The 27321-nt window shown below is 41.7% G+C and overlaps 2 protein-coding genes across 2 annotated transcripts; both read left to right on the top strand.

Annotated features, from left to right (window-relative positions):
- Positions 1-12235: 12235 nt before the first annotated feature.
- Positions 12236-24722, top strand: col8a1a (collagen, type VIII, alpha 1a). The gene is made up of 3 exons (XM_086124527.1): positions 12236-12353; positions 20668-20980; positions 21085-24722. Exons 2-3 carry the CDS (start codon positions 20677-20679, stop codon positions 23010-23012), a joined length of 2232 nt encoding a protein of 743 aa, XP_085980653.1. The 5' UTR covers positions 12236-12353; positions 20668-20676; the 3' UTR covers positions 23013-24722.
- An 886-nt stretch (positions 24723-25608) lies between these two features.
- jagn1a (jagunal homolog 1a) lies at positions 25609-27317 on the top strand. Its single transcript, XM_086124160.1, has 3 exons — positions 25609-25719; positions 25924-26027; positions 26262-27317. Exons 2-3 carry the CDS (start codon positions 25939-25941, stop codon positions 26722-26724), a joined length of 552 nt encoding a protein of 183 aa, XP_085980286.1. The 5' UTR covers positions 25609-25719; positions 25924-25938; the 3' UTR covers positions 26725-27317.
- Positions 27318-27321: the final 4 nt, after the last annotated feature.

A 27321-nucleotide genomic window follows, 5' to 3' on the forward strand; every position in this document is an offset into this window, starting at 1 on the left:
TTATTTATTGTATTTTATAATATTTAAAATACACATACAAAGTAATCTATAAATTTAGAAAATGTTATTTCATATTTATAACAAAATATACAGTATATGTTAAGTACATTTATAAAGTACCGGTACATAAAAATAAGAACAAAAAAAATCGTTTTTGTCACACTGATACTGTCCATACTGATAACTGGGTGGCTCGCGTCATGTGAAGTTAATTAAGTGTGTGTGTGTGCGCGTTTGTGTGTGTGTGTGTGTGTGTGTGTGTGTGTGTGTGTGTGTGTGTGTGTGTGTGTGTGTGTGTGTGTGTGTGTAATATAATATCTGGAGTTAGTTGTTGTATGATGTACTGCAATACTGTACTTTTTTCCCCCTAGACTTTATGCATTGGAAGATGAAGCAAAGGGCGACATGTAGTGGTCAGAATATAGAACTGCTGCAGATATTTAAATACAATACAATACAATAAACATAAACGGCACAATTTCAATGTAAACCCTTATCTACTAAAATGATGACAATAAAAAACAATGAAAAGCAGTAATCGGGATAGTATCAAATGAATTTGCTAAATTGTGTATGCATCATGACGCAGTAACATGAAATATTTAAAACAGCAGCAGGTGGTCCAAAGTAATTGCTGCACTAGTGGGTCACTTAATACATGTTCACCCAAATCAATGACTTGATGAGAGTGCGGCCTGTTCGGAAGATGACGGTTTGTAAGAAGGAGGCATTTAGTTCCACATCACGTGACAGGTTGATGTCCCAACATAAAAAAGACAATCGTTACAATTGGAATTCAACTATTGAAAAAGATGCAATATCCACGAAGGTGCCATTTGATCGAGCTTTTTTCAAGAGCCATTTGTATTAAGAATTGATCTTAAAAAAAATCTCATACGTTATTATTTAATGTGAATATCAAAATGATAAATTACTGGAAAAATATATTGTGATAAAATAGAAGTACAGTAATCAAATGGGAGTTGCCGTTTTTAAGTGACGGTCACATGTCAGCATCCGTGTTGCAGTACATGTGCATAAGCACATGTTTCCACCAGAGGGAGCTCTAAAGGGCACCAACTTGCACCAGGTTCACCATTTGCGAAGACACTTGGGGAAAACTCATTAAATATATCAAAATTATAAATATTATAGACGGTTGACGGTGCTTTTCTTCAATTTACTTTATTTACACACATTCGGAGTGCTGCAACATGTAAAACAAAAAAAAGTAGTGGTTAATGGTTAATTCAATAATAGTTTGAAAAATAAGTACAGAATAATAAAAATTTAAAGGGGGGGGGGGTGACTGTACTCCATGTGCCCCAGTCAGAGAGAAAACACACACATGAGCAGTTAGTTAAAGACAGTGGATGTTGAAGAAACCCTCCGGGTGATGCTCGCAGCACGCACATGCAGCTCAGACGATTACAGTATTTATTTGCGATGCGAAAAGGTACCGGTAATCAAGAAGGCCTTGCTGGTTCCTGGAGCAGAACGTCTGTTTGTGTATCCGCGTCTCAGTGTACATATGACTGCGTGCGAGCTATGCGTCCTCCTCCATCCATCATGGCCGATGTTTACCACCTGTCTACCATGCTGGCGTGCTACCTCTTCGACCATCCTCATTTTTCCTCTCTTCCCTGACGTGATGAGCTACGCTATCCGGTTCCACGGCCCGGCGGGGCGTCAAGGCCGGTGGTCTGGGCCGGCACGTGTACCTACAGCACACACTCAGCTTCCTGTGCACTTGCACAAATATACAATTTACAAAAGCTCTATAAAGGGGGCATGTTCCCCCACAGGTTGGCAGAGGAGGAATAATAATCTCTTTTTACAGGAAGACTAAATAATTCCCAGACAGACTCCCACCGTGTCAGCAGTTTGCTGTCTGGGCTCCACGCTACTTTTCTTTCTCTTCTATTACTAATGTTTCATTTTTCTTTTTTAATAGAATGTTTTGTAATAACAACAACAATAAGAATCATAATAAATGTTTATTTGACATGGACAATGCAGTCAAACAGTAACAAACGTGCATCTGATGTGATGCTTATGGAGTTTAAAGCTGAGTTGAGTTGAGAGTTGAGGTCAAACCTCATTACAACGTATCTCAAGGGACATAACGAATCTGTACATTCTAACGGTAGTTCGTTGAAACCATTTCCAATAAAATGGCCGCCAACTACGCTGCAGTATGAACATTTATAGATGTAAAAACATGAACGTGTAATACAGTATAAACACGTCAATTCCAAAAATGTGTATATGAAGAAAAAGTTCTTTTGTAAGGCATGAAACAAACAACTGCAGCCTTACCCTTCATCTCTGAAAACATTCAGTCAGCAAATGTTACGCGCCAGAGGCAACTGCCAGTGCCGCTGATTTCTAGGAGATGCCCTTTCAAAACCGAGAGACGATTTCAGTCTTCACAGACAGCGAGATTTGCTTCAGTTTCCCAGACTTGTTTTCAAACCACGTGGTCAGGACCTTGGAACTGATTATTTGTATTTCTATTATTTCCTGATCTTGTTGGAGGGCTTCAGACCTCCAAGTGTGGCCTCATCTTCTGTCCTTCCTTACAATTTTCGATCCAAGGTCCTTCCCCCTTCTTGCTTTCTCGCGGCTCAGTCTCGAGCGGCCAGCATCCATTACTCAGCGATCTGCGAACATTCCTCGTCCAGATGCTGTGTATTTTCCTTTTTTCTGCATGAGCCTCAAATGTACACAGCGAGGATCGATGCATTTATTTTTCAAAGACAAAAGGAGAGAAGATCCATGTGTCTGGCAAGAGGATTCATGAACTCATCAATCCGTTCGTTCATTCGGCATGCGGCGCAGGATGGAAATGTTTAAAGACGTCATTCTAAACGGACGACGCCACAACTTTAGACTATTTTCCATGGGAAGAGAATGCAAATACTTCTTAAATGACTGTCTTAATTTTGTTGCAAATTAGAAACAAGATCGGAGAAGTTGAATGTGCAAAATAATGTTCTTATGGCATAAATAAATAATATTAGTAATTTCTCCAAGACTGTTAAGAGGGCCATTAACAGTGGATCTTATCGATAATCCAGTCTTTAATAGTTTAATGCCGGGGCCAGTTTTGTACCAGGGCTCAGTACCCATTCCTATCCTGTTAGGATTAATTTAAGTGAGGCTACATTTACTTATTTTCCTTATTTTTCTACGGCAAAAACACCACAGCACTTTTTAATTGACGCTTGCATTTACCTAGATCAAACACAATATGGAGTACCACAGGGCTGTGTTCTATACCTTCTTTAGTTCAACGATGACTTCGGGATATGCACCCCGAAATGTGCCCATGAACATTCGGAGTACATAGTGTACTCTACACTTTATTTCTGAAGGACAACAAATTTGGGTGGATTGAGGAAGTCTTATCTTCCTCCACCGTCATACTGAAAACATTCACTGCTAAAACGCAATGGGAGTGAACACAAATATTTTTTACCAGTTCCAGTAGTGAATGCAAACATGGTAATTGAGCTATGAAACAAACTTGTTAAGAGCTGCCTTAATTTCATGTACAGTATATCTAAACTGTCGTGCTGTTAGTTTGACATGAAATAACACTGACCGGTTTACAAGCATTGCCGGTACTTCTGTCACAGAGTCCACATATAACGATTGCTTTTGTGTGCAATGAAAAAATAAACACATGATGCTGCTTTCTGAGTATGGGGTGAGCTCATTGTAAGTAAGCAGCCTCTATTTATCCAACTATTTAAAAAAGAATAACAACGTTTCCAAAGGTGCTTCACACACCATCAAGTGTAAGTAGGAACAGCCTAATGGTTCATTGACTGTGGAAACACTAACAAGAGAACGGGAAGTGAGGTCGTAGAATGTGTTGGGAGCAAACTGGCATCGAAGTGAGGTTGAACCATTCGGACAGAGCTTCTGTTGAATCCGATAGAACAATAAGAAATAATATTATACATTAGAAAAGCTCATTTAAGTCTAATGTGATGAGATTTTAATAAAATAATCATGAGAACACGTGACACCCCCCCCCCCCCCCCCCCATGTTCGGTTTGCACTATTGCCAAAGGTGCAATCTGGACCAGATTCGGATTAAATCCAATTTTGCATTACATTTTCGTAATCTGTTTACATGGAAAATTTCATTCAAAATGGCAGTTCAGTCACGTCCGTTAGAAAAAATATTTTATTAAAAATGTTTGTAGAAATGTTTGTTTCACGACATTTCCCAGAGCACCATAGTGTCTGACACTATTCTATGGTTTCCTAAAATGGGATTCAGAATATTGCTGCCTTTTCAGACAACCAGGAAATTTTGTACTTGTAAACGTCCTCTGTCACTCAAATTTTCAACTTCATCGAGGATCTTCCTTTTGCCTACACACATTTACATGTAGGAACCATCAAAATATATCCACTTAAAGCTTGTGGCTGGGATATATCCCACCAGAAAAGATTTTTTTTTCTCTTGCTGACCATATGCTGCATGCGTCCTTGCATGCCAGGCTGTTTGTGTCGGGTCAACAGTGACTCCTGTGAGCATTCCGCGCATTACTCACACTAGCCTGCAGAATAGCCATCCCACAATGCCGTTCTGCAAGCACCTGCATTTATGACCCGGTACGTTTTACCCTTTAACCCAGTGAAACGATGTCTGTACTCGAGGAGCGGAAGAAGAGGGACTAGTAGTCAATTGGAATGAGTTCTGGAGAGGAGCTCATGTGGCGACTTGAAAGGCATGGCTTTTCCCCACAGTGTTGCCTAACAGGCTCATCACTTGAGCATTTTGGGTTTACACGGTCGATACTAAATCACAGGGTGGACTGATAGACACCAGCTCTCACCTCACATCAAAATGCAAAAGCTGGCACAAAGGTACGAAAAACAACTGGTGACATGGTGGCTAGTACTAAAAAATATATATAAATAAAATAAGGCCTGATGCTGCTGCTTGTTTCAATGCTTGCGAGAAGTAGAGAGGTTGCATGGTGCAGATCAAGGAATGCAGGTTCCAAAGTCCTCTGACTGCTGTTGTTGTAAACACGAGCCACCAACATACAATTGATAATTACTTGGAACACAGTGTATAAAATCCATCCATTACGATAAGATGCATGCTGCTTGACCAAGACATTAATAACTGATCTCATGCAAGAGCATGCTCCAGTAAATTTCCATTTCAAACAAGTCAGCAGTAGGACAAAAAAAATTGTAGAGGAGCATATTTAGTCTAGGATGTGGACTGCAGGGCTGTCAAACTCATTTTTTGTCACGGGCCACCTTGTAGTGACAGCTCCAGAGGGCCACATTATGACTGTCAAACCAAATAAATGTTGAATAATCTCACAATCTTTTTTACATATACACAACAAATTGATTGATAACCAGTTAAGAAATCAGAAATAGAATGGTTTGTTAAACAATAGTTCAAATTAATGTAAAAAGCGTCACTAAAATGCTTGCTATATCTTGACGTTCTTTATTACATATGACGGTTGGAATTTTTGGTCTAGACTTTAGCAAGGGTCACGGAAGTCGACGCGCATGATTTTGCTTTGGCGGGCCACTTTAAATGATGTCGCGGGCCGGATCTGACCCCCCCCCCCCCCCCCAGCCTAGTGTTTGACACCTGTGGTATAAATAATAAAATCATGTACTGTACTGTACTACAGTCATGATTTTCAACACGTATACGTATATTTAAGTGTGTGTATATATATATATATATATACAGGTATATATATATATATATATATATATATATATATATATATATATATATATATATATATATATATATATATATATATATATATATATATACAGGTATATGTATGTGAGAGAGCATCAAGTATGCCAGAGTTTCACCAAATTGGTTAAAAATGTATTTTTTATTCACTACAAATAGTGTATCTTTGTTCACCTGTAAGTGACGTATACCGGCAGTCATTAAATGCACTTCCACACAGTACTACAAAACATCGCGTGTATTCACTTTTTATGACTACTGTTAGACCAGTTTTTAATCCGTCAAGCTAGCATTATTTTTTTAGCTAATGATGCTCGCCATATCCACGTTTCCCCAAAGCTAATGGTGACTTTTGTCCAACACCAAATGTGCTTGATTTAGCATTACTATAAGGCTGGTGGACATAATGTGAGTTGCATGAACATGGATATAGATTCCTGACTTTTGCATGACTCCTCTTACATGTGTCACATCAACATGTTTTTCTCCCACACGAATGCCTAAAATCAAGCGGCGGTTCAACATGTCAGGTGTCGACAGACAGTGTGTCTCAGCATGTGAAGGTGCCATGTTGACAAGTTGAATGGGGATGGGAAGCGTGGATTTGCGGTTCTGGACAGACGCGTGACGGGTTTCGGATTATGTGCTGTGTGTGAAACCGATGCTACCTGGACCCGAAGACACTCAAATAAATCATGTTGTGCAATAACACTGACATGAGTGTCGTGCAAAGCACAGTGGATGCCCGGTGGCGCCCAGGACAGCGCAGCCCCCCCACTCACCCCGCCAGCCTTTTTTTTCGCACACCACTTCTTGAATGACATGCACCAAAATAATATAGCACACCTCGAGAAAGCCCCTCCCCACCTCCTCCCTCCAAAAACGATATTAGCGGTGATGTCACCGGTCAGCGGGCGCGAGACTGGAATGTTTTCCCAATGTTGATCGAGACAAAGCATTGTGGGTATTGGCTACGTGTGAACGGAGAGAGCGAGAGGCATGTGTAAGCTTGTGTGCATGTCATCGGCGACGCCGCCGTGCGAAGCCTTGCCTAAAGCAAACGCGGGCAGCGACGAGCTCACTACTACTCATTTCGAGGCCATGTTTGCTGTTGACTTACAGTAAGTGGCCGATCATGAAGGATTGCACTTATTACGTGAAACAATTCCAAATCAGTCATTTTCATTGGCCTTCACGTCAGTTTGATTGCGTGTATATATTGCTTTTAAAATGGCAAAATGTCTCAAAGGTCATGGGACGACTTCTCATCCTTACCGTGAGCACATGGGCCAAGAAAAAGAGGGAAGGGGATCCCCATTTGAGAATAATGGGGTTGTTTGTGTTAAAAACTCATTAACACACCTCAGGTTTTTTCGGTGGGAGAGGGTCGAGGAGTGGGGTTGGGGGGCATTTTGCAATGACACAAGGCGCCCTTGAAGTTATGTTTATTGTTCAAGTTGGCAAGTGGAACGAGTCAAACTTCAACACATGAAAAAGCAAAAGAAATGGAATTTGAACCAGTCCGTTGCAGGGTCCAGTTGTGGCCATTTTGAAGTCATAATCACGGCAAGCCTACTTTTCTCATCCTACTTTGTATTTACAAATAAGTCGTGGCCGGACAAAATATTAATGCCTTTAAAAAATATATCGGGGACCCATAGTCAAAGTCGAGATTTATGAACAGTTCTAATTTCCAATGGTATATCAATCTACAATTTTGACCCAATCCTGGAATGTTCATGGATTACGGTCTGGTACTTTGCATTTCTCAAAAAGTCTGGAAAAGAGGATGACTCCCACTCTGAAGCGCTGGTTATCCCGGTCATGCTTTGGCATATCCTTCCTTTTAGTGCCATCCATTGTTTCTACGGGTTGGTTCAGAGTGACCCGGGGTCAGAGAGAGACGGCCGCTGTTGCGGCTGGTGGGGGGAAAAGTTCAGAATAGTAAAAGTGTATATCGTCCCAAGCTGATTACACACACACACACACACACACACACGCACACGCACACGCACACGCACACACACACACACACACACACACAGGCTTGTTGAAAGGCAGAGTGTAAAGAGAATTCAGATTTTCTTCGCGGGGAAAAAAAATCATTGTGGGGTGTTGATTGGTGCTCTTTTCACAATGGGTACGGCGAGGAAAAAAAACCTCCTTCTCTTTTGAGTAAATATGACAATCGAAATTGCAGTAAATTGAAGATTGTCAAATCATGTGTACAATGAAACAAAGAAGTCGCGATCATTTTATACGAAAGCTGAAATACTTTCTTTTTAAGAGAGCAACGCGAATGGTTTGCATTCTTTTGAACACCAGTGGTATTTGTTATGGCTTTGTCTCCATGTGAAGATTTCGGGGGAGAATATTTCAATGTCGCGAGAAGTTTCATTGACACACTCCTGGAAGTTCTAAAGGTGAAGGTTCAAATTGTTAGCTTAGCAGGCTAATCCTGTGCGATGTTTGGTTCCGGTGCTTGCATGCATCTTCTCCACATGTGAATGCGAATGTGAAGGGTTGTTTGTCTACATGTGCCCTGCTGGCGACGTGACACGTTTCACTTCGCAAGAATCGGAATCCCCAAATATGTACCCGCTATGCCATTACTTACTACACGCAGGAGGTGACATCATCATCAATGTTAGCCCAGGTTGAGGGCAGTTTGCGCAGTGAACAGTCTGAAGAATTTGCATGCAATTGAGGCGTCTTTCCTGCATCGGCGAAATTCCAAAGCGCTTTGTCCCCGCAGGCCACCTTGTCGTGTTTACTCCCGTTTGCACTGCAAATTCCAACATTGCCTCACTGCGAACGGGGGGAAACTAAGCGAGGACTGCGGAAGCGTGGGACAAAGTCTGAAGTCGTAAAGTCATCTGAAATTGGCGACGCGCTTCCAATTACGGATTTTGTTGCTACGACGATGGTGCGATTGTGTCTCTGACTTTGTGTCTGTAAAATGCAAATGCAAATGCATCGACGGTTGCTGGGATGCTGCTTCCTTTATACGACGCGTTCATTTAGTACATCTAAGCTCCAATTTTATTTCTCATCGTGAACCTTGTTCCTGTTTGTAGTTTCCATCTCCAGAATGTGATTGTAGCACCACCCATCCTGCCATACAAACACATAGAAAGGCAATAAAGGCCCAAGAAGCCCAAGAACACACACACTTGGAGTCGCGGTGTGAAAGGTACACGATCGGCAGAAAGTAATGAGCTGCGTGCGTTTGTCCTTGTGCTTCAATTCTCTTCCTGCTCCATTAAGGAAGCATCATTGGGACCACAACTACTGTTGTGCACCTACATTTACCAACTAATGAGCCGTCCCATGGCTAGCTACAGCCAAGATTCGGTCCCTTCGCCCAACGATTGTTACTTTGCTCCCTGATTTTACATTTCATAACTCTTGAATGAACTTTGGCTGTTTTAATCCAATATTTGTGCGAAAATGCTGAGATGACATCACATCATATCGTGTGAGATCATTAAAGCTCAAGACTCCGGAGATTTATTGTACAAGTTGAAAACATGCGATTAATTTTGTGAGCTTTTTTTTCCCAGGTTTGGTTCACGTCAAAGCCAGTCTTTTCAAATTTGGGGGGCATTATTCTTTTCTAATTAAAATATTTTAGGAGTTGAGTTAAATATAAAAGCATCTATGTCACCGTTTTATTAGCTGTTTTTTCTAATGTAAGGAAAAAACAACTGCATGTGATGTTCAGGTTTTGTTACAAAACAAAAAAACATATCTACATACAGTATGTTGTATGCTCGAAATACATTTTTGTGGGGTTTCTCGTAAATATGAAAAGAAGGTGTCAGAATTTTGTGAGCTTTTCTTCCCCCCCAAAATTAAATAGCTTCTAGTTAGTCAAAAGCATTTGACCACTGTAAATTGGTAACAATAACAATGGTAATAAACAACAATGTTAAAAAATAACACAATTCTTTATTTTTATAATGTTTTGGTTGAAAACAACAAAATAAATTTATCTCTGTAACGTATTTCAATCACAGGGATCCCCCAAAAACAAAACCAAGAAAAACAATTTGTTGATGTTTTATCTGAAAAATGAAAGCATAAGTCTCGAGAATTTTTTTTTCATTTATTATGTTATATTTATATATGTTCATTTTTATTTATTTATTTTTTGGGGTCATTTAAAAAAAAAAGGTAAAAATGTGTTATTCAATAAAAATCCCAGAAAAAAAAACAATGACAGACACAAAAAGGAAGTGTTTTGTCAAAACATGATGTCGTCACAATGAACATCTGACAATGCCTAAAATGCCTTTGTGGTCTAAAACATCACAACCTGTCATATTCTGGGGGAAAAATGTTTGGCACAAAAACACTTCCAACAACATGTAGTGTGGACCGAATGAGTGATGCGTCGCAAATGGTGCGACGCGAAGGCTGACAGTGCAAAGTGCTTCGCTAAAAGCCAGTAAACTGACTAACATGACACTTGGCTGTTGCAGACGGAACAGGACATCCACCCTTTTGCACCGGTGTGTCACTTTAAAACCGCGCACGCACACACCCATACTGACTTCCATTTCATCCTCGACACGCTGGTTTCGTGGGACTTCAACAAATGAGATGATGAGGGAGGTGCGCTGCCCCATTGCTGTCAATACCACACAATGAATCGCAACGGTGGGTGGCCGGGTCAATGACAGGTGTCAAAAAACAGAACGAGGAAAGTACCGTGGAAAAAGTGTTCGTCGACACAAAGACGCTCTGAGGAAGGAAGATTTATTTTTAGTGACGCTGCCCCTGACTACGCTCTTCACACTTTTACTCTGACAGGTGTGAGGGCAGCCATGTTGTTTTTTATCCCCCCTGACGACGGACACGGCCTGACTGACGATTGTCATTTGTTGGTGAAACGAGAATTTTTTGATGAAATTCAACATATGGAGTGAACTCAAATTTAAATTCAATAACAATTTGTTAATTCGCGGATGCTTTAAGTCAAATGTTAACATTCTTAACCCTTTCAGGCACAACGGTTACTACAGTGGACAGCTGACCATGCTATCAGGATACAGGGTGCATGAAAGGGTTAAAGGGCAATTAAATGTTAAAGAAAAAAAACAATGAGTTTATGACTGCTACTGTATGTACTTCTTTGACATAGTGCCCGATACTGTTCAGACTGAGACACTCCATAACCGAAAGGCCTCGTGTTAACAGGCTATAAACAGGGGTGTCAAAGTCATATTTTTCGTGGGCCACATTTGAGTTACCGTGTCCCTTGGAGGGGCCATTTATTCAATTATTGTTTAAGTTACTGTAATGAGGGGGTTGGTCACAAGAAAATGCTTACAATATGTCTCTAATTTATGAAATATGAGAATATTATGGAAGTTGACATGTTTGATTTGCTTTTGCGGGCCACATAAAATGATGTGGCGGGCCAGATTTGGCACCCGGGCCTTGAGTTTGACACCTGGGCTATAAAATTGAAATATTTGGCACAATCGTTAGAAAAACGTGCAGGTGAACGTTAAAAATGTTAGCTATGACCAGTTGTGACTCCAATTTTCACGCTTTGGGTGAGCAGCGTTTCCTGTGGAAAAGAAGGGAAGAAAAACAAAATCACTAAATTGCAAATGATTAGTCAAAATAATCAACAGTGGTGCGTTGCATTCATGTTGATGCTTTTCCAAAGTGTTTTTCGTGGGCGAAAAAGCCAAATAAAAAGCAAGAGACACCAGCAGGGAATTTTTCAGTAAAAAGCAAAAAGTCTACACGCCATTTATGATTCCTTGATGAGTCGAGGTTATAGTGAGGTTGCAGGGCGATCATTTTTGGCATTGGGTTTTTTTTCCGAAAAAAAATACTCATTTCTTTGAATGACACAACCTAGAAGCAACACAGGATTAATATCATATTTATATCCTGACACATACACACAGATACAGTACTCATAGCGTTGCTTCCCATTTAAGCACAGCAATCTGGAATTTGTGACTTCATTTTTTTTTTCGGGTCCTGTGTGTTTGTGTCTTCATTGCAATAACACATCACGTCACATCACAACATCGGTTTCTTTAATTTGATGTAATTCCTTGACTCCTCTAATTATACATACAGTCCGTCGGGACGCACGCTTGCTTGTCGTCTGTTTGGGTTTTTCTTTGACGTTTACCAGAACAGGTGAAAGCCCAACAATGCCTCCACTGTGGCTTATTTTAATGCATTCAGTGCATTAGATCACCGAAAGTGGGCGACAAAAATGGCTCTTTGTTTGTTATTATCTTTGTGGGTACTCAGACGACAAATATGTTTTCATGCCACTATGTGGAATAAGTTACTTTTAGGGGGGGGGGGGGGGGTTAGGAGCCTCCAAACCCTCCCTCCAGTTCTTCCAAGCGGGCTCTGGCTGGGCCGCCCACCCCGTGTGGCCCCACCCTGCAGCGCATATAAACTGTGTCCACAAAGGTGGGCATCTGTTATGAGCACGTGCCAGAGGTGAGCTCGCTCGTCCATCCTGATATTGCTGCTTTTTCCCCTCTCTGTCTGTCTCTCTCTCTGAGTCCCCCTGTGGTGATTATTTCCACTTTGCACCTGACCCTCAAAGGTAAGCAATGCTGTGTTTTTTTTCTCTATGTACATTCTTGTAATTTGGAGTTATGGGTGTAAGTTATATTCTAAATAAATTTGTAGGTAAGAGTTGATTATTTAATATGAATGCAAAAGATTGTGTGGGCCCGAAGTTGATCCCTGTGCATTCTCAAATTAAATTATCAACCCCCCCATAAAGAAAATACAATACATTTCATTTAGTTTTCCTTCATATTTCATTAGTATCCATAAAATATTTTTGTAATCCTGAAAATCAATTTTAAACATTATAGTCCCAGTCAATTATACCACATTGTGTTCATTTTTGTGATGTCCTGTTACTGATTAATGAATACAATGTATTTAACCAATTTCATTTTTATCTGTGTATTCATTCATTCATTCATTCCTATCCCAAGTACAAAGGAACAATATATAGTTTTGTTTGTTTTTTCCCCCAAATCCCTAAAATTAATAATAATAATAATAGTAAAATGTGTCTTTGTACATTGGTTAAAAATGAAAGTGAGAATGTCCTGATTTTACAATCTTTTCCATGATACCGATGTTACACAGAGTATTGTGCAACGTGTCATATGACATCACTTCAAGATTTCAAGGTTTAGGTGAACTGAGTTTTGTGAAAAAAATACGGGTGACACAAAGTGGAATCATCAAAGAAAAAAGGTACTGAACTGAATGAAATGTTACAAATCTCGAGAAGGAACTGAAAAATGAGATAAATCCAACATACCAAACACACGTTCCAATCATACCTAGTTTGCCTTACGCATTGTTTCTTGCGAAATTTACATTATTGTTGCGACATTTTGTTTGTAAAGTAAGTAGGTGGCACAAATTAAAATACTTTTTCAATGGGGATTTCGATTTATTTTCTTACTGTGATGGACTCGCATTCAGGTCCAGGGTGTGACCCGCAGACGCTGATCACCCAAAGTCAGTTGTGATAAGCTACAGCTCAACTATGACCCAAAAAAGAACAAGCACCAAATGGATGCACCATTTACTGTCATTCTTTCAATAACCACTTTTCATTGTGATCTGATTGGCAGGAAGAATTCATATGGCCTTTATAGTGAACCATGTGGCATCCCTTCTGGCCCCACAGTTGGGTTACTGGATGTGGCTCCTTGTCTCCTGAGGAGCTACCGTTAGCATTTATCGTCACGATTGCGCATCATTATGTTCCAAAACATCCCTCTCAAAATGAGTGTACTGTGGGACGCGCTGTGTGCACCACATGTGTGTACGAGTGAATGTGAAGCAAATATGCATTGAAATGTTTAGTGAGCGTGCAGGAAGCTGAAGCCAAACTGTCACATGTACGCCATGGGGGCAAGAGCGCGCAGTTTGGTGAGAAGAGAGTGCCGAGCAAACACTTCCTCAATTGCTTTGCTGTGAGCTCACCGGCACGCCGCTTTGATACACTCACTGGAATGTACCGTGGTTTACCGCAGGACAGTATTGGGCACTTAGAATGATTTCATTGAAAAATGAAGATGGAGGAACTGTCACCTGGTTTAATGTATAGATGAGGTGCATCTTTATTGTGCAATGTGAGTGTCGTCTACACCGAGATGCTTCTGCCACCAAACAATTGGGGGTTTGAAATGCTGTTCTGAGGAAAATTTGGTTCGAAAGTTGAACAAGAATCTACTTCCGGAATGAAAACAGAGCAAAGGCAAGGCTTTTTTTGGGTGGGGTGGGGGGGATTGATACATTCCACAGGGGTTTCAATTGTATTTATTTATTTATTTGTTCATTGACTGATTACAATACAACTAAAAAATGAAATTATTAACAACGAATGGAAGGTTTGCTTTATGCTAATTAATAATGTACCATCCTAGTTTCTCACTTACTCATATGTCCATCCACTCTCTATAGTGCCAGTTCTCATTAGGGTAGCAGATGGGCTGACTTTGGGCAAGAGAAGCAGGGTACATTTACTAGTCGCCTAAATCTGTTGGGGGGGGGGGGGGGGGGGGGTTGGCCATATGTATCAGACTTTTTTTTTAATGTCATCATGTGTCCAAGTGCAGATACATATCTTATTTTTGCGATGCGACCACAGTCTGAATGGACAGGTCGCACATTTTGGTCGGGCTTTGAGTTGAAAACAAAAACATTATCGGCAATGATATGATATCACTTTTGCTAAAAAGCCAATGTATGGCTCTTAGTGGCATGAAAAGGGGCTGTTGAACTAAACATAGCACCCTTAGCACAGCTGATCCACACAACAGGAAGCATTTTGAATGCAGTGTGTGTGTGTGTGTGTGTGTGTGTGTGTGTGTGTGTGTGTGTGTGTGTGTGCGCGCGCACGTGTACAAACAGCGCTCGTGCACACATTATTCTGCAAAAGAGTGTAGGATGGACAATGGGACAAAAGGGCCTTAAGAGTTATTGTGGTTGTGTAAAGGAAAGAGGTAAATACTTCTAGCTCCACAGCTGTGGCACTGTGTGTCAGCATTTGTGTAAATGTGTGTGTGTGTGTGTGTGTGTGTGAGTGTTGCGTGCGCGCTCGCGTTGGAAATAGGTGCTAATTTTACGCGATTAGCCCCCTACGTGATATTTCTGAGTGGAGATTAATCTGTTCCAGGGTCAAACCGGTGCCATCTTCAAAACGTTACTCGCGTCTATGTTTTATGTAACATTCTTAACTGCCTTACAAGTGCAAAAATAGTTAGGTAGTTTCTAAAAGAAAAGTTAAAACGATGCCGGGTAGACCAAGAATAGAAAGGGAACAGCCAGAAAGTGTCGCGAGCCAAAAGGCATTAGGCTATCAACTAGCCAGGGGTGGGCAATTATTTTCCTGGGGGGGCCAAATGAGAAGCAGAAAATATTGTGGAGGGCCGGGCCAAAAGTTAGAAATAGAAATAGAAAATATATATCCTCCACCATCACACTCAGCACCGGTTCTCCTCAAGGATGTGTACTGAGCCCCCTGTTGTTCACGCTCCACACATTTGACTGCTCTCCGACTCTTATTAGCGGTCCAGTTTGCGGAAAGTTTTTAACATGATAATCAAACCATTCTAGGAAATGTTCATTTACTCGAGCCACAAGCAATTCACTCTGAGCATGGAAATTGCCAGAATCGGACTGAGTAAGAATCGCTTCCTTGTTTTTCAAAGTCTCGTAGATTTGAGTCTTTCCGACTCCAGGCGTCTCCTGAATGTTTCGCACTTTGTTACCCGCTTTGTTTAATCAGATACATATCACTCTCCCTTCCATGGTCATTATTTTCTCCCTCTTTCTTTGTCTTCCCCTCCGGCCCTGTGCTCTGCAACTTGAAGTAACTGCGCCACCTGGTGTTGAAATACCTGTCATTACAAGTCCAAACGAAATGAATGCAATCAAATCTTAATTGTGCACCAATCTTCGGCGGGCGGATTAAAAAGACCAACGGGCCGGATCCGGCCCGCGGGCCGTAGTTTGCCCACCCCTGAACTAGACGCTAGTTGTTTTTTTTGGTTCTTTTGTGTATGCAGCTGATATTGTATTATCCATATTGTACTGAGCAGCCAGACCCATTGCAAGTCATTCATTCGTATTCAGTACTTTATTTTATTTTTTATTTCTTGGAGCGGGTGGTCATATTTTTAGATAAACATTGATACGTAATGTTGCAGCTGATTGCAAAGCATTGCAAAGGTGTGTCCTGTTATATTGCATTTTTGTGTAGGACAGTGGTGCCTTGTGATACGAGTGACTCGATTCAGTTGCAATTACATTTTTCAAGATACGAGTCATTGCTTAGCCGTTGATTTTTTTCCTTCTTTTTTTTTTTTTTACTTTGGTTTGCAAGCACATACTTGAGATACAAGCGTTGTATGGTGGCAGTCAACACAACTCGGCTCACTTCACAGAAAGTAGCAGTTTGCCAAATTGTGAACAATTGTGAACGGAGACTTGAGGTTGTTTATGCCACTCCCAGTTGTTATTTACTGTCAAACAAAAAATAATGCAAAGAGAATTATACTATATATATTTTCAGTCCGCTTACTTTATGCTAATGCAATATGGAAATAACTATAGAGCAACGTATTAAACACAAATGACGCAGCAACATATGTAGACAGATATTATAAGAGTATTCAGTCAAATATACTTACTAGTACTAGTGCCGCACCGATGAGTTGGATGGATTTGTCAATAAACAGTATAGCTGTCTGCCTGTTTTATACTGCCCTCAGGTGGCCACGGTGGGCACACCAGAGGAAGCAGCATTTAATTGATGCAGTGTGACAAAAACTGTTTGTTTTTCATTCTATTTCTTTACTCTGTGTTTCTATAAAGTACAATATTATGGACTGCTATTTTTGGTCATTATTTTAGTTGTTCGGAGGGGGTAAGATGGGCAAAGATGATTGGACGTCACAGTCACATTAGTTTTGCTTTACATTTTTCTGTATTTTTTTTTAAATATAACTTTACACAGGAGAAATCACACGGTTCTTCCTTTTTGTTTCTGTTACCTTTTACAATATGATTGCAGGCTCCTTTCCTGTTTTTTTTCGTTAATCATGAGACAATAATCCCTACCATCGCCATCGTCGCGTTTGAGGCGAACTAAAGAAAAAGCCTGTTGCACAGCTGCCGCACTTAAATGACATCCTGCCCTCTGTAGCTTGCGTAAACATCCAGCATCTTCGGCGGAGGTTGACTCTGCGAAAAGAAACAAAATTAGATGTCAGGAGTTCATTTTAGACATCATGCTTGTGTGACATGCCGGGGAAAAAAATATGGACATCTGGAAGCAATGTGGCAAACAGCAGCTCGCTCCCTCATACACCCGCACACGCGTATTAAACGCAACACGACGTGGGGGGTTGCTTTTTTTTTTTAAGTGTCTGGGACCTGTTTTTGTGTGGACATGTGCATGGGGCTTGGCAGCACATCTTCAAATGTCCTCAGAACTAATATTAACACTACAATTCCAATACAAATCATTGTAGCATTTTACGATTTGAATAGGTGGCATATGTCAGGGTGTTGAAGGGAGGTTGTGTTCCATTAAAAAATGTTTATTTCTCTATGCAGGATCTATATAACAAATCTATCTTTGCCAAATTATTGTGTGTAGGTCACCTGACCTAGCAAGCCCTCCCTACTTTGTTACCTCCCCAACTGTCTTACTTACCTCCTCACTTGTCTCAATGACCTACCCACTGACCTACGTATCTCCAGACTACCTACCTGGCTTTTTACAGTACCTACATTTCTTCCTGGATGGCCCGGTGGTTGACTTGTTATCGCGTCGTCCTCACAGTACAGAAGTGCAGGGTTCGATTCCGGCTCCCACTTTCCCGTGTGGGGTTTGCGTGTTCTCCCCATGCCTGCGTGGGTTTTCTCCGGGTACTCCGGTTTCCTTCCACATTCCAAAAACATGCATGGCAGGCTTAATAGAATGCTCTAAATTGTCCCGAAGTGTGAGTGCGAATGGTCTACGTGTGCCCTGCGAGTTGCTGGCAACCAGTTCAGGGAGTACCCCCTACTGCCCATAGACAGCTGGGATTGGCTCCAGCACGCTCTTTTGGTGAGGTGCAGTGTTGTGTTTGCACTCAGCAAGGAAAGGCATAGCAGCTTTATATACAGTACATAGCGCATTTCATACACGAGGTATGAAAAGACAATATGTTTTACATTAAAGTACAACATTGGAAAGCATTTAAAAACAAGGAGCTTAAGACTTTTTTTTTTTAAAGGTAAAGCATTTCTAATAGATGTTAGGCAACCTGAGAAGGCCTCGCCAGTTGCGAACCTTGCACAAATACTGTATCTAAACACAAATAGCATTCTTCAAAATTCGAAGAAAGTATCCATGATTTCAATAATTCGATCAATCAATCAATCAATCAATCCAATTGTATTCATAAAGCGCTTGTTATTCAAAAGAATGCAACTCATAGTTCACGGTCTAAAATCAAAGGAATCAAAGAAGGGGATCACCCTAGCTATTTTCTGCTTTGCGAAACGAGTTGGCACGAGCATGCGAATCCATAAAACGCTCCGCGACTTCTCACTTCTCACGCCATGTGCGCTCACGACTGCATTGCATACACATGTGACCTCACGTCTGCCCTCTTGAATGGGCGACTATTGTGCGATGACACAGTGGCACTCAGGAGCGCATAACAAACTCCTTTCTATTCACGCTCCACACACCGCCGCTGCTGTTTCCTCAAATAACAAATAACAAGTTAAAGCCGTGGAAATTGCTGGTTAATTTTCGCGGCGAGTGAATGAATGAGTCGCTTGGGAGGCGACACTTATTTTCAATCGCGTGCCGGGGGGGAGTCTGCGCGGCAGGTAGAGTCGTGAGGTGTTTCCACCGCCTCCCTGGTTACCGTGACAACGGGGTGTTGCCATGTGACAAGTGAATAGGCGCTCGTTGTGTACTTGTCACAGCATTTCCATCCTTTTAAAAACATCTCTTGACTCACACACTTGCTCCCTTACTGACATCATGTATCGATATGGACACCCTTGCCCCAGGTCATAAAATATTTCAATATTTTTGGAACATTTTAAAGGCTCCCGCTGGTCAATATTGCGTTTGTCATTCATTGACCTGGAGGAAAACGATGACGTTAGTTTTGTTTTCGATGCACTTGACACAGGATTTCCTTCAGGGCTTTATTAGCAAAACAGTGAAATATTTCCTCTCATCCTGAGTCCATACCAGAAAAAATATTATTCGGTGCGACAGACCATTCATACAGCTAATAATGCTCCAGACCTGGGGAGGTATTCATTCACCAATGTTTACTTTTGTAGTGTAGAATCAGATCAGTGATTTCCAACCAAGTGCCACGGCACACTAGTGTGTCATGAGAGATCAACGGCGGTGCCGTGGGAAATGATTCCATTTCGCTTTGCATGTTTTCAGCATTTGCCTTCAAATACATTGAATGTATTTAGAGGGAAAAAAACTGAAAATGACTTAACTCATTCCCTCCCAAAGACGTTTTTAAACGTCTTTTCAGACTTGGTCTAGAATTGGCTGGTACTGCTGGGTCTTTAATCATAAGCTCAATTACAGAACGAATTAAACTCATCAGTCTACCATAACAGGATGCAAAAACAGAAAAAAAGGTCAAATGGACCCATCAACCAAACTGAACTGGAAGTCTGCCATTTTGGTTTGAAGAAATCATATTAACAAATTCCTATTGAGGATTTCGCTCAAATCAGGACTCAAGTAATTCAAGACCGATGGGCTGAATTTCAATGTTTTTTTGGGATACGCCATCTTATGTGAGAAAAGCACCCCGTCGAAGTGTAATGACTGTTTTTTTAAGATTAGACACGAAAAAATGCTTCATAATTGTGTACCTTTTTTTCTGTTTATTTATATATTGATTTATTTTCAGAGAACCGTCAGTACAGTAAATCTAGTCGGGTCACGTTATTGATAACAGTATAGGAAAAGCCTTTTTAGTAGAGTGATTTTTTTTTGGTTTGTTTTTTGCGAGAAACTTGTGCAGCTAAGGCAACGAGATTCATTCCCTTTCAAAGGCCATCTCTCATTGGGGGGGTAGACAGTGACACCGCTCTGTCAAAATTACCAGTCGACTGAGAAAAGGTCAGAGATCCGAAGGAAAAGAGCATCGGTGGCGCGGATGGTGTCGCGATGCGGCTGGGAATTCTGAAAACAATAGTCAAAGTGTCTTGAGTAAAGCACCAATGGGAACGAGGCTGAACTTTGATGACAGGATGGAATGACGGGACGACAAAAAGTCAATGATTCACACAACCTGACTCTTATTTATGGACCTGCACAATAGAAGTCGTCTGGGTTACATCCTGGTGGCAGAACATGTAGGAAGACATGTTTCATGTTTAGGCACAAAGCCAGCAACAGGGAGGCACACTTTTTTTTGGGCTCCAGACCAACACCATGTTTGCACCATGATTACAAAATAGTTACAGCATGGTCTGACCTATGATCCACTCTTTACCAATCCTGTTTCGATTTGTGTTTAAAGGTCCATGAAAACATGTTTATTGTATCTTCTTTCTCTTCACATGACAATTAAACTCATAAAACAAATCATCAAAAATACATTTTAACATTGACTTTCTTTTCAGTGAAGATGCAATAATTTATTTTAAAGGGTTTTTTTTCGTTTATCAAAATATGAGCCAGCTGTGCTAACTACAAATGATTTCACATCGATCCGGAGAAGATCAAACGAGATGAAACTTTTTGATGCACTAAAACACTAAGTCACATGGTTTCGCGTCTTGTCAAAAGCTGTTGTCCAGCCTTGTCTAAGTGATATTCTGTCCCTTTGGTACAGGCCTTGGTCATGCCGCCCCTTGGGCCCCCATTCCTCCTGACCCTGCTGCAGTTGATTGTACTTACATATGTAAGTGATGGAAAGTACTATGGACACAATCAGCACCCTCAAGCCTACCAGCAGCAGATGCAAATGCAACACCTCCAACACATGGGCATGGGCAGTGAAGGCTACCCCCAGCAACAGTACATCGGCAAAGATGCGCCCTATATGCACTATCCCCAATATCGGAAAGAACTCCCCCAAATGCCCATAATGAAGGGCAAAGAAAAGGCTCGCAAAGGGGGTGTCTATAATGGTGGACAAGACAAAGGTAAGAAATAAAAAGCTACATTAATGGACGTTATTGTGAACCTGGTCCTCCTGAAACACCTGACATACATATTCTACATATTCTGTGTGCATCATTGATTCCAGGTCAGACAATACCAAGTGGTGCTGAGGGAATTCCCCAAGGACAACCTGGACCAGTTGGCCCACCTGGTCCAGAAGGACCTATAGGTCCCCCTGGACCTCCAGGCAACGGCCAACTAGGACCAGCAGGGCTACCTGGACCTCCAGGTCAACCAGGACTACCTGGGATGGGTAAACCAGGGTTACAAGGACCACCAGGCAGACCGGGAGGGCCCGGTCTGCTTGGGCCGCCAGGAGAAATGGGCCTTAGGGGCGAACAGGGGCCGTCTGGACAACCAGGACGCCAAGGTCCACCAGGACCACCTGGCCTACCTGGAATAGGTAAACCAGGTGTCCAGGGACTGCCAGGCCAACCAGGGATGAAAGGAGAGCCAGGCCACAAAGGACTGCCAGGACTTCCTGGATTACAAGGACCCAAAGGCGATAAAGGAATGGGACAACCAGGCCAACCAGGTCATAAAGGTCTGCCCGGACCCCAGGGCCCTCCTGGGACAAGAGGTTTACCTGGTTTTGGAAAACCAGGTTTGAATGGAATGCCAGGCCCACAAGGACCTCCTGGAGATAAGGGGCATCCAGGACTGAAAGGACTAAGTGGGCCACCGGGTGAAGGAGGACCACCAGGCCCGCCTGGTCTGCCGGGGCAAGGAAAACCAGGTCAAAATGGTCTACCTGGACAGCCAGGCATGCAGGGTGCGAAAGGTCATCCAGGACCACCTGGTTTACCAGGAAAACCAGGGGTACCTGGCTTTGGAAAACCAGGCCTCCAAGGACCAAAGGGTGATCAAGGTATGAATGGACTACCTGGACCCCTAGGACCAAAGGGAGATAAAGGTCATGCAGGATTACCTGGTATGATTGGACCTGCTGGCCCAAGTGGTCAACCAGGCCCTCCAGGACCCAAGGGGCCATCAGGAGGTGTAGGCTTACCAGGTCCAAAAGGAGAATGTGGTGAAGGAGGACCTAAAGGGATTGATGGAATTCGGGGTGACTCCGGTACGCCTGGATTACCTGGCACTGATGGTTTACCTGGAGAACGTGGAAGTCCAGGGCTGAGAGGTCCACAAGGACCAAGTGGCACCAAAGGAGACAATGGACATAAAGGCCTTCCTGGCCCGCCAGGTCAGCCAGGACTTCCTGGGCTCAAAGGAGAAGGTGGATTTCCTGGTGAAATGGGACCTCAGGGTCCGAAAGGAATCCCTGGTATGGATGGTGCAGCAGGGCCAATCGGATCACCTGGACTTCAAGGGCCAAAAGGAGATTTTGGCCCTCCTGGTCCACCAGGCATTGCAGGTGAAGGCATTCCAGGTCATCCTGGTCCTATCGGACCTCGGGGGAAAGAAGGCCCATCAGGTCCCCAAGGACTGAGCGGACCACCAGGCCCTCCTGGCCCACCAGGAGAACCTGGTGTGTCTCCGGACTTGGCTGGAGTGCTCTCGCAAATGGGCCCCGGCCTGGATGGTGAAAAGGCTGGAGGCTACGGTAAAAAAGGCAAATATGGAGGAAATGGCGCAGAAGTCATGGGAGCAAGCGGGCTGGAAATGCCAGCATTCACAGCTATTTCATCAGCTCCATTCCCACCCGTGGAGACTCCGGTGGTGTTTGAGAAGCCTTTGTACAACGGTCGCCAAAACTTCAACCCCCAAACGGGAATATTCACCTGCGAAGTCCCTGGCATTTATTACTTTGCCTACCACATCCATTGCAAAGGAGCCAATGTGTGGGTGGCCCTGATGAGGAACAATGAGCCGGTGATGTATACATATGATGAATACAAGAAGGGATACTTGGATCAAGCATCAGGAAGTGCAGTCTTACCTTTACAGCCAGGGGACACGGTGTACATTCAGCTGCCCTCAGATCAAGCTGCAGGACTTTACGCTGGAGAGTACGTACACTCGTCTTTCTCCGGATTTCTGCTGTATCCATTGTAAGCGAAAAGTGAAGAATCGGAGATGGGTTGCATTTTTGTTGCCAAAAAGTGGACTTTTAAGTAAAAATCTGGGAACGTCATCACTGCAGATGAGAAGGCGGTTTGGTTATCACAAGGAAGGACGATGGTCTGTATCTAAAACCCATTTTACACCACAGAGCCATTAGTCTATGTGCCATTTTATACGTATAAAGGTATAGAATAACCTATGAAAAGGCATTCACCGAGGACCTGAAGGACTTATCGTATTCCCTCAAATAGTGGCCTCCTAGAATAGACACAGTGTCTCAATTAGTCGCCGGGTGTGTCGCCAATTTGAAGTCTGCCGTTAACCAAAACAGAAGCACCAAAAGAGGGATGTGAAACAGTCTCTCACATAAGAGTGCCATACTGCTGTTTGTTGTAAACAATAATTAATGATGATTTTACATTATGGGGAGACTAGATTCGAGTTCCAGTAGACTCTGCCATGTCGCTCCACAATGTAGTGTGCGTCCAAGTGTAGAATTCCTGGCATCGATGCGCCTTTTTTTTTCCTCCGAGTCACTCATTTCTTTCTGCATTTTCTCCATTATCATAAAAAAAGATATACAATACATTGATGTATAAATTGATATGATTTTTCTAGAAATCGCATTTATACAAATAATAGAGGACGTCTCCGCCCATCTGCAGTTGAGTCGCCAAATGCCCCTGCCCACGAGATGAGGAAATCTGGTAGTTTTGATGTAATTCCGGCAAACCAAGTGAATGCAGTTTATTTGTATGTTTCAACGTGAGGGCAGGAAGGGAATTTGTAAAGTATGCAAAGAACAACTGAGCATAAAATATTGTTGCAATAAGGCGTTTAAGAAAATTAGGAAAAGTGGCAGCTACCCAATGTGGCAAAGAATGTGAAGTTCAGCCAAAAACGTGAACAGATACATTGATGATGATTGATATACCCCCCACCCCCACCTCATCCATACCAATGAGTAAATACAACTATTGCCTTAAATCAATTGGAGCAAAACAGATCACAGATTTATGTTGGTCAAGCCCAGAAAGAGCTTAAACATTCCAGTGTTGTGCCACATGGAGTATATACACATTTTTGTGAGTAACATTTTTCAGAGAATAATGTCAAATGAACTGTGCTTTTTTTACTTACTTATGCCTGCTTTGCTCTAATTCTGCAAGGAACTTTAACAGATTTGGCGGTGTGATCAATGCCCTGCAGAGAATTTAAAATTAGATGCAATACCACTCCCTACGAACAAGAAACAGAAGAGGCATTTGTTATGAAAGCAAATGTGAATGGATAAAGAAGTCCTTTTGAAATCATTGTCAAATTTCATTAAAAAATTCCATTCCTGACCAATGTCACAATATCTGTTTGTTTGTTTTTCAGATTAGTCTTTATCGTACAGTGATTTCATTTCTGTAATTGTTGCTGCCAATCTGAAATGTGTAACGGCAGAAAAATTATATTCAAAAGGGGGAAATGAAACAAAATTTGGTGTAAAGATGTGTCAAAAGTGATGGGACATGGGTGAGTACTTATAATGTCAGTAATTTATTATTTGGACCGATAATTGCCTTACATAGAGGTGTAGGGGCGTGTGGGGGAGGAATTCTGAAAAGTATTTTTCTTTCGAAGCATGGTGCTAATATTGTCATTGTAACCTGAGAGTTAATGTATTAATGTTTCACTGTTATAATAATTATTTTTTTGTCGATGCTGTTTTTCTAAATAAAGATGTTAGTGAAAATTATCACAGAAGTCTTTATTTCTTGAAATCAACGAGAGCAAGTCATCAAAACTTACATTACATTTATATTATATTTAAATTATGTATTATGTTTTATTATTATTTGAAATGAGATATTCGAAATTCTGCGATTGGCTGGCAACCGGTTGAGGGTGTCCCCCGCCTACTGCCCGAAGACAGCTGGGATAGGCTCCAGCACGCCCCGCGATAAAGCGGTTCAGAAAATGGATGGATGGATGGAAAATTTGAAGTTGTTCTTCAAGCATTCCTATTAATTTATGCATGACATTATTATTAATTAAAAAAATAAGAATTCCTCAATGTTAATGCTTGTAGAGGGCCGCGCCCATGAATGCTGCATTCGAGAAAAGTGGAAAATTGGAATTATCATACTCCATTGTCCCAGTTCCGACTTTAAAGCGTCAAAGGAGAATGTAAACAACAAAATTGGGTGATTCCGATAAATTGCTTGTTGTTTTGGGTTTTGGTTTATCATGGCACATTCTGACCGATATTAAGTCTTCATAATTTATTTCATTTATACAAATAAAATAATATCTTGATCTTCATCTTCACTTATAACAAAAACGTCATGCAAGGAGTCAGTGCAAATGACGTTGTGTTACGTGAGTTCGTGTTACGTAAGTATTCCAATAATAGAGAATAGATAAATATATGTTTACAGTATTGCAAATTATGTTTTGCCATTCACGGTCAAGGTCTCCATGAGGGTCGTTACTGTTGAGCAACGTCCCTCGTCGCCTTTCGGGTCCTTTTCCTTGTCAGAAGTCGGAAATGTTCAACTTCCCACTTTCGTCGAATGCAGCAGAAGGACCAGATGCTGATGTTGCCGCAAGAGGAAGCAATGCGCATGCGTCTAGCTGACGGAAGCCCATCGATTCTTGACATCTTTTGTTTGGTGTCTTTCTCTAAGCAGGCCGACGGAAAACGCAGCCGGTAAGAATCTATAGCTGTGCTTTTTATATTCCAATATCACATCGCACAATTTTGATGCTGATAATATGAAGTGTTTTCAAGTCTGTTTAGTTCGAGTGAGAAGTGTTATTGATTTTACGGCAGCAGTTTTAGCTAACCAGCTTTGTCGGAAAACGGCAATTAAGCGGAAGCACTTCACTTCATCAATGTCCGTTTTGTCAATAGGTATCCCACCTCAATATGACGTCACGTGTTGGCCACAAACCTGCTGCCTCCAATGGAAGTGACTTTAAATTAAGGGAGAAGGCGAATCCACACTACCAAATGAGGTAAGGAATTCCTTTTTACATGTGGATTTATTCATAAAGCGGCCGAGGGACTGCAGTGTCTAATAGTGAGGTATGATATTTCTTGTTTTTATATAAAAACCAAGACCAATGACAATGTAAAACAAAAAGAAGAACAATTGACAACATGTAGCGGTTCGTGCTTCTCATTGACAACGATTAGTATAGACTGACGAGAATACGAACATAACAATCCATGCATTCCTCATGTTGCAGCGCTTCTTTGAAGTCAGAGGTGCGCCGCTTGAATGTGATCCATCTTCTGGTTTGGCTTCTGATAGCCGCCCAAGTTGCCGTCAGTCACTTCAACCTGCTGTCACACGACACCGTTGCCATGCCCTACCAGTGGGAGTACCCCTACCTTCTCAGCATGGTCCCCCTGTTATGCAGCAGTCTGTCGTTGCCCAAGAACAACATCAGCTACCTGGTCTTGTCCATGATCAGCGCCGGGCTATTCTCAGTGGCGCCGCTCATCTACGGCGGCATGGAGATGTTCCCCCTGGCGCAGCAGTTGTATCGCCACGGCAAAGCCTACCGCTTCATCTTCGGCTTTTCCGCGGTGACTGTGATGTATTTGCTCATGGTGGTGGCGGTCCAAGTGCACGCGTGGCAGCTGTACTACATGAAGAAGCTGCTGGACTCGTGGTTCAGCGCCACGCAAGAGAAGAAGAAGAAATGATTGTTTAAAAAAAAAGAATTATTTGTCAATTACTTCATTCTACAGGAATCACATGATGGTATTTATTCTTGTTATGTTGTGATTTTTCTTTGATTGTAATACAACATATTCTCCCAACCTTAATACAATTTTTAATAATGTATTATGAACATTTTATGACTTTACTTATACTTTCTTGTATGTTTGACTTTTACTTTGTTTTATTGTGCCTGAATATTTCATTTCGACTCCTGTACAATAGAAAGCATGTGTCTTCAAAAGCAATTTGTTTTTATCTCCAAATCCTCCTTTTTTTCATGTTTCCGGAAAATAATTGTAATTTTATGAAAACATTTGTCATACAAAAAAAGCATAAAATGTACAGTATATTTTATTCTTCCAACATTCTCTTCATTTTACGACTGGGTACCTCCTACCAAAATACGGATATGGTGAAAGAGAAATGGACATATGTTTGGTTTTTATTATTATACTATTCCTTTTTCAGTATTTCCTTAAAATAAATCATTTTCAATAACTGTTCTGGTATAACATTATGCCTGACATAATGCATGGTGAATTTCGAATGAATAAAACGTTTCGTTCCAAGTGTTTATG

This window comes from Hippocampus guttulatus, chromosome 11 (assembly GCF_054856545.1).
Source record: "Hippocampus guttulatus isolate MCC_2025c chromosome 11, RoL_Hgut_1.0, whole genome shotgun sequence".
NCBI lineage: Eukaryota > Metazoa > Chordata > Actinopteri > Syngnathiformes > Syngnathidae > Hippocampus > Hippocampus guttulatus.

Bases quoted from the DNA above. Each gene is read 5' to 3' on its own strand.
- col8a1a (XM_086124527.1), top strand. From the start codon at position 20,677: ATGCCGCCCCTTGGGCCCCCATTCCTCCTGACCCTGCTGCAGTTGATT. The intron at 20,981-21,084 runs GTAAGAAATAAA...CATTGATTCCAG, and splicing joins TAATGGTGGACAAGACAAAG to GTCAGACAATACCAAGTGGT.
- jagn1a (XM_086124160.1), top strand. From the start codon at position 25,939: ATGACGTCACGTGTTGGCCACAAACCTGCTGCCTCCAATGGAAGTGAC. The intron at 26,028-26,261 runs GTAAGGAATTCC...CTCATGTTGCAG, and splicing joins AATCCACACTACCAAATGAG to CGCTTCTTTGAAGTCAGAGG.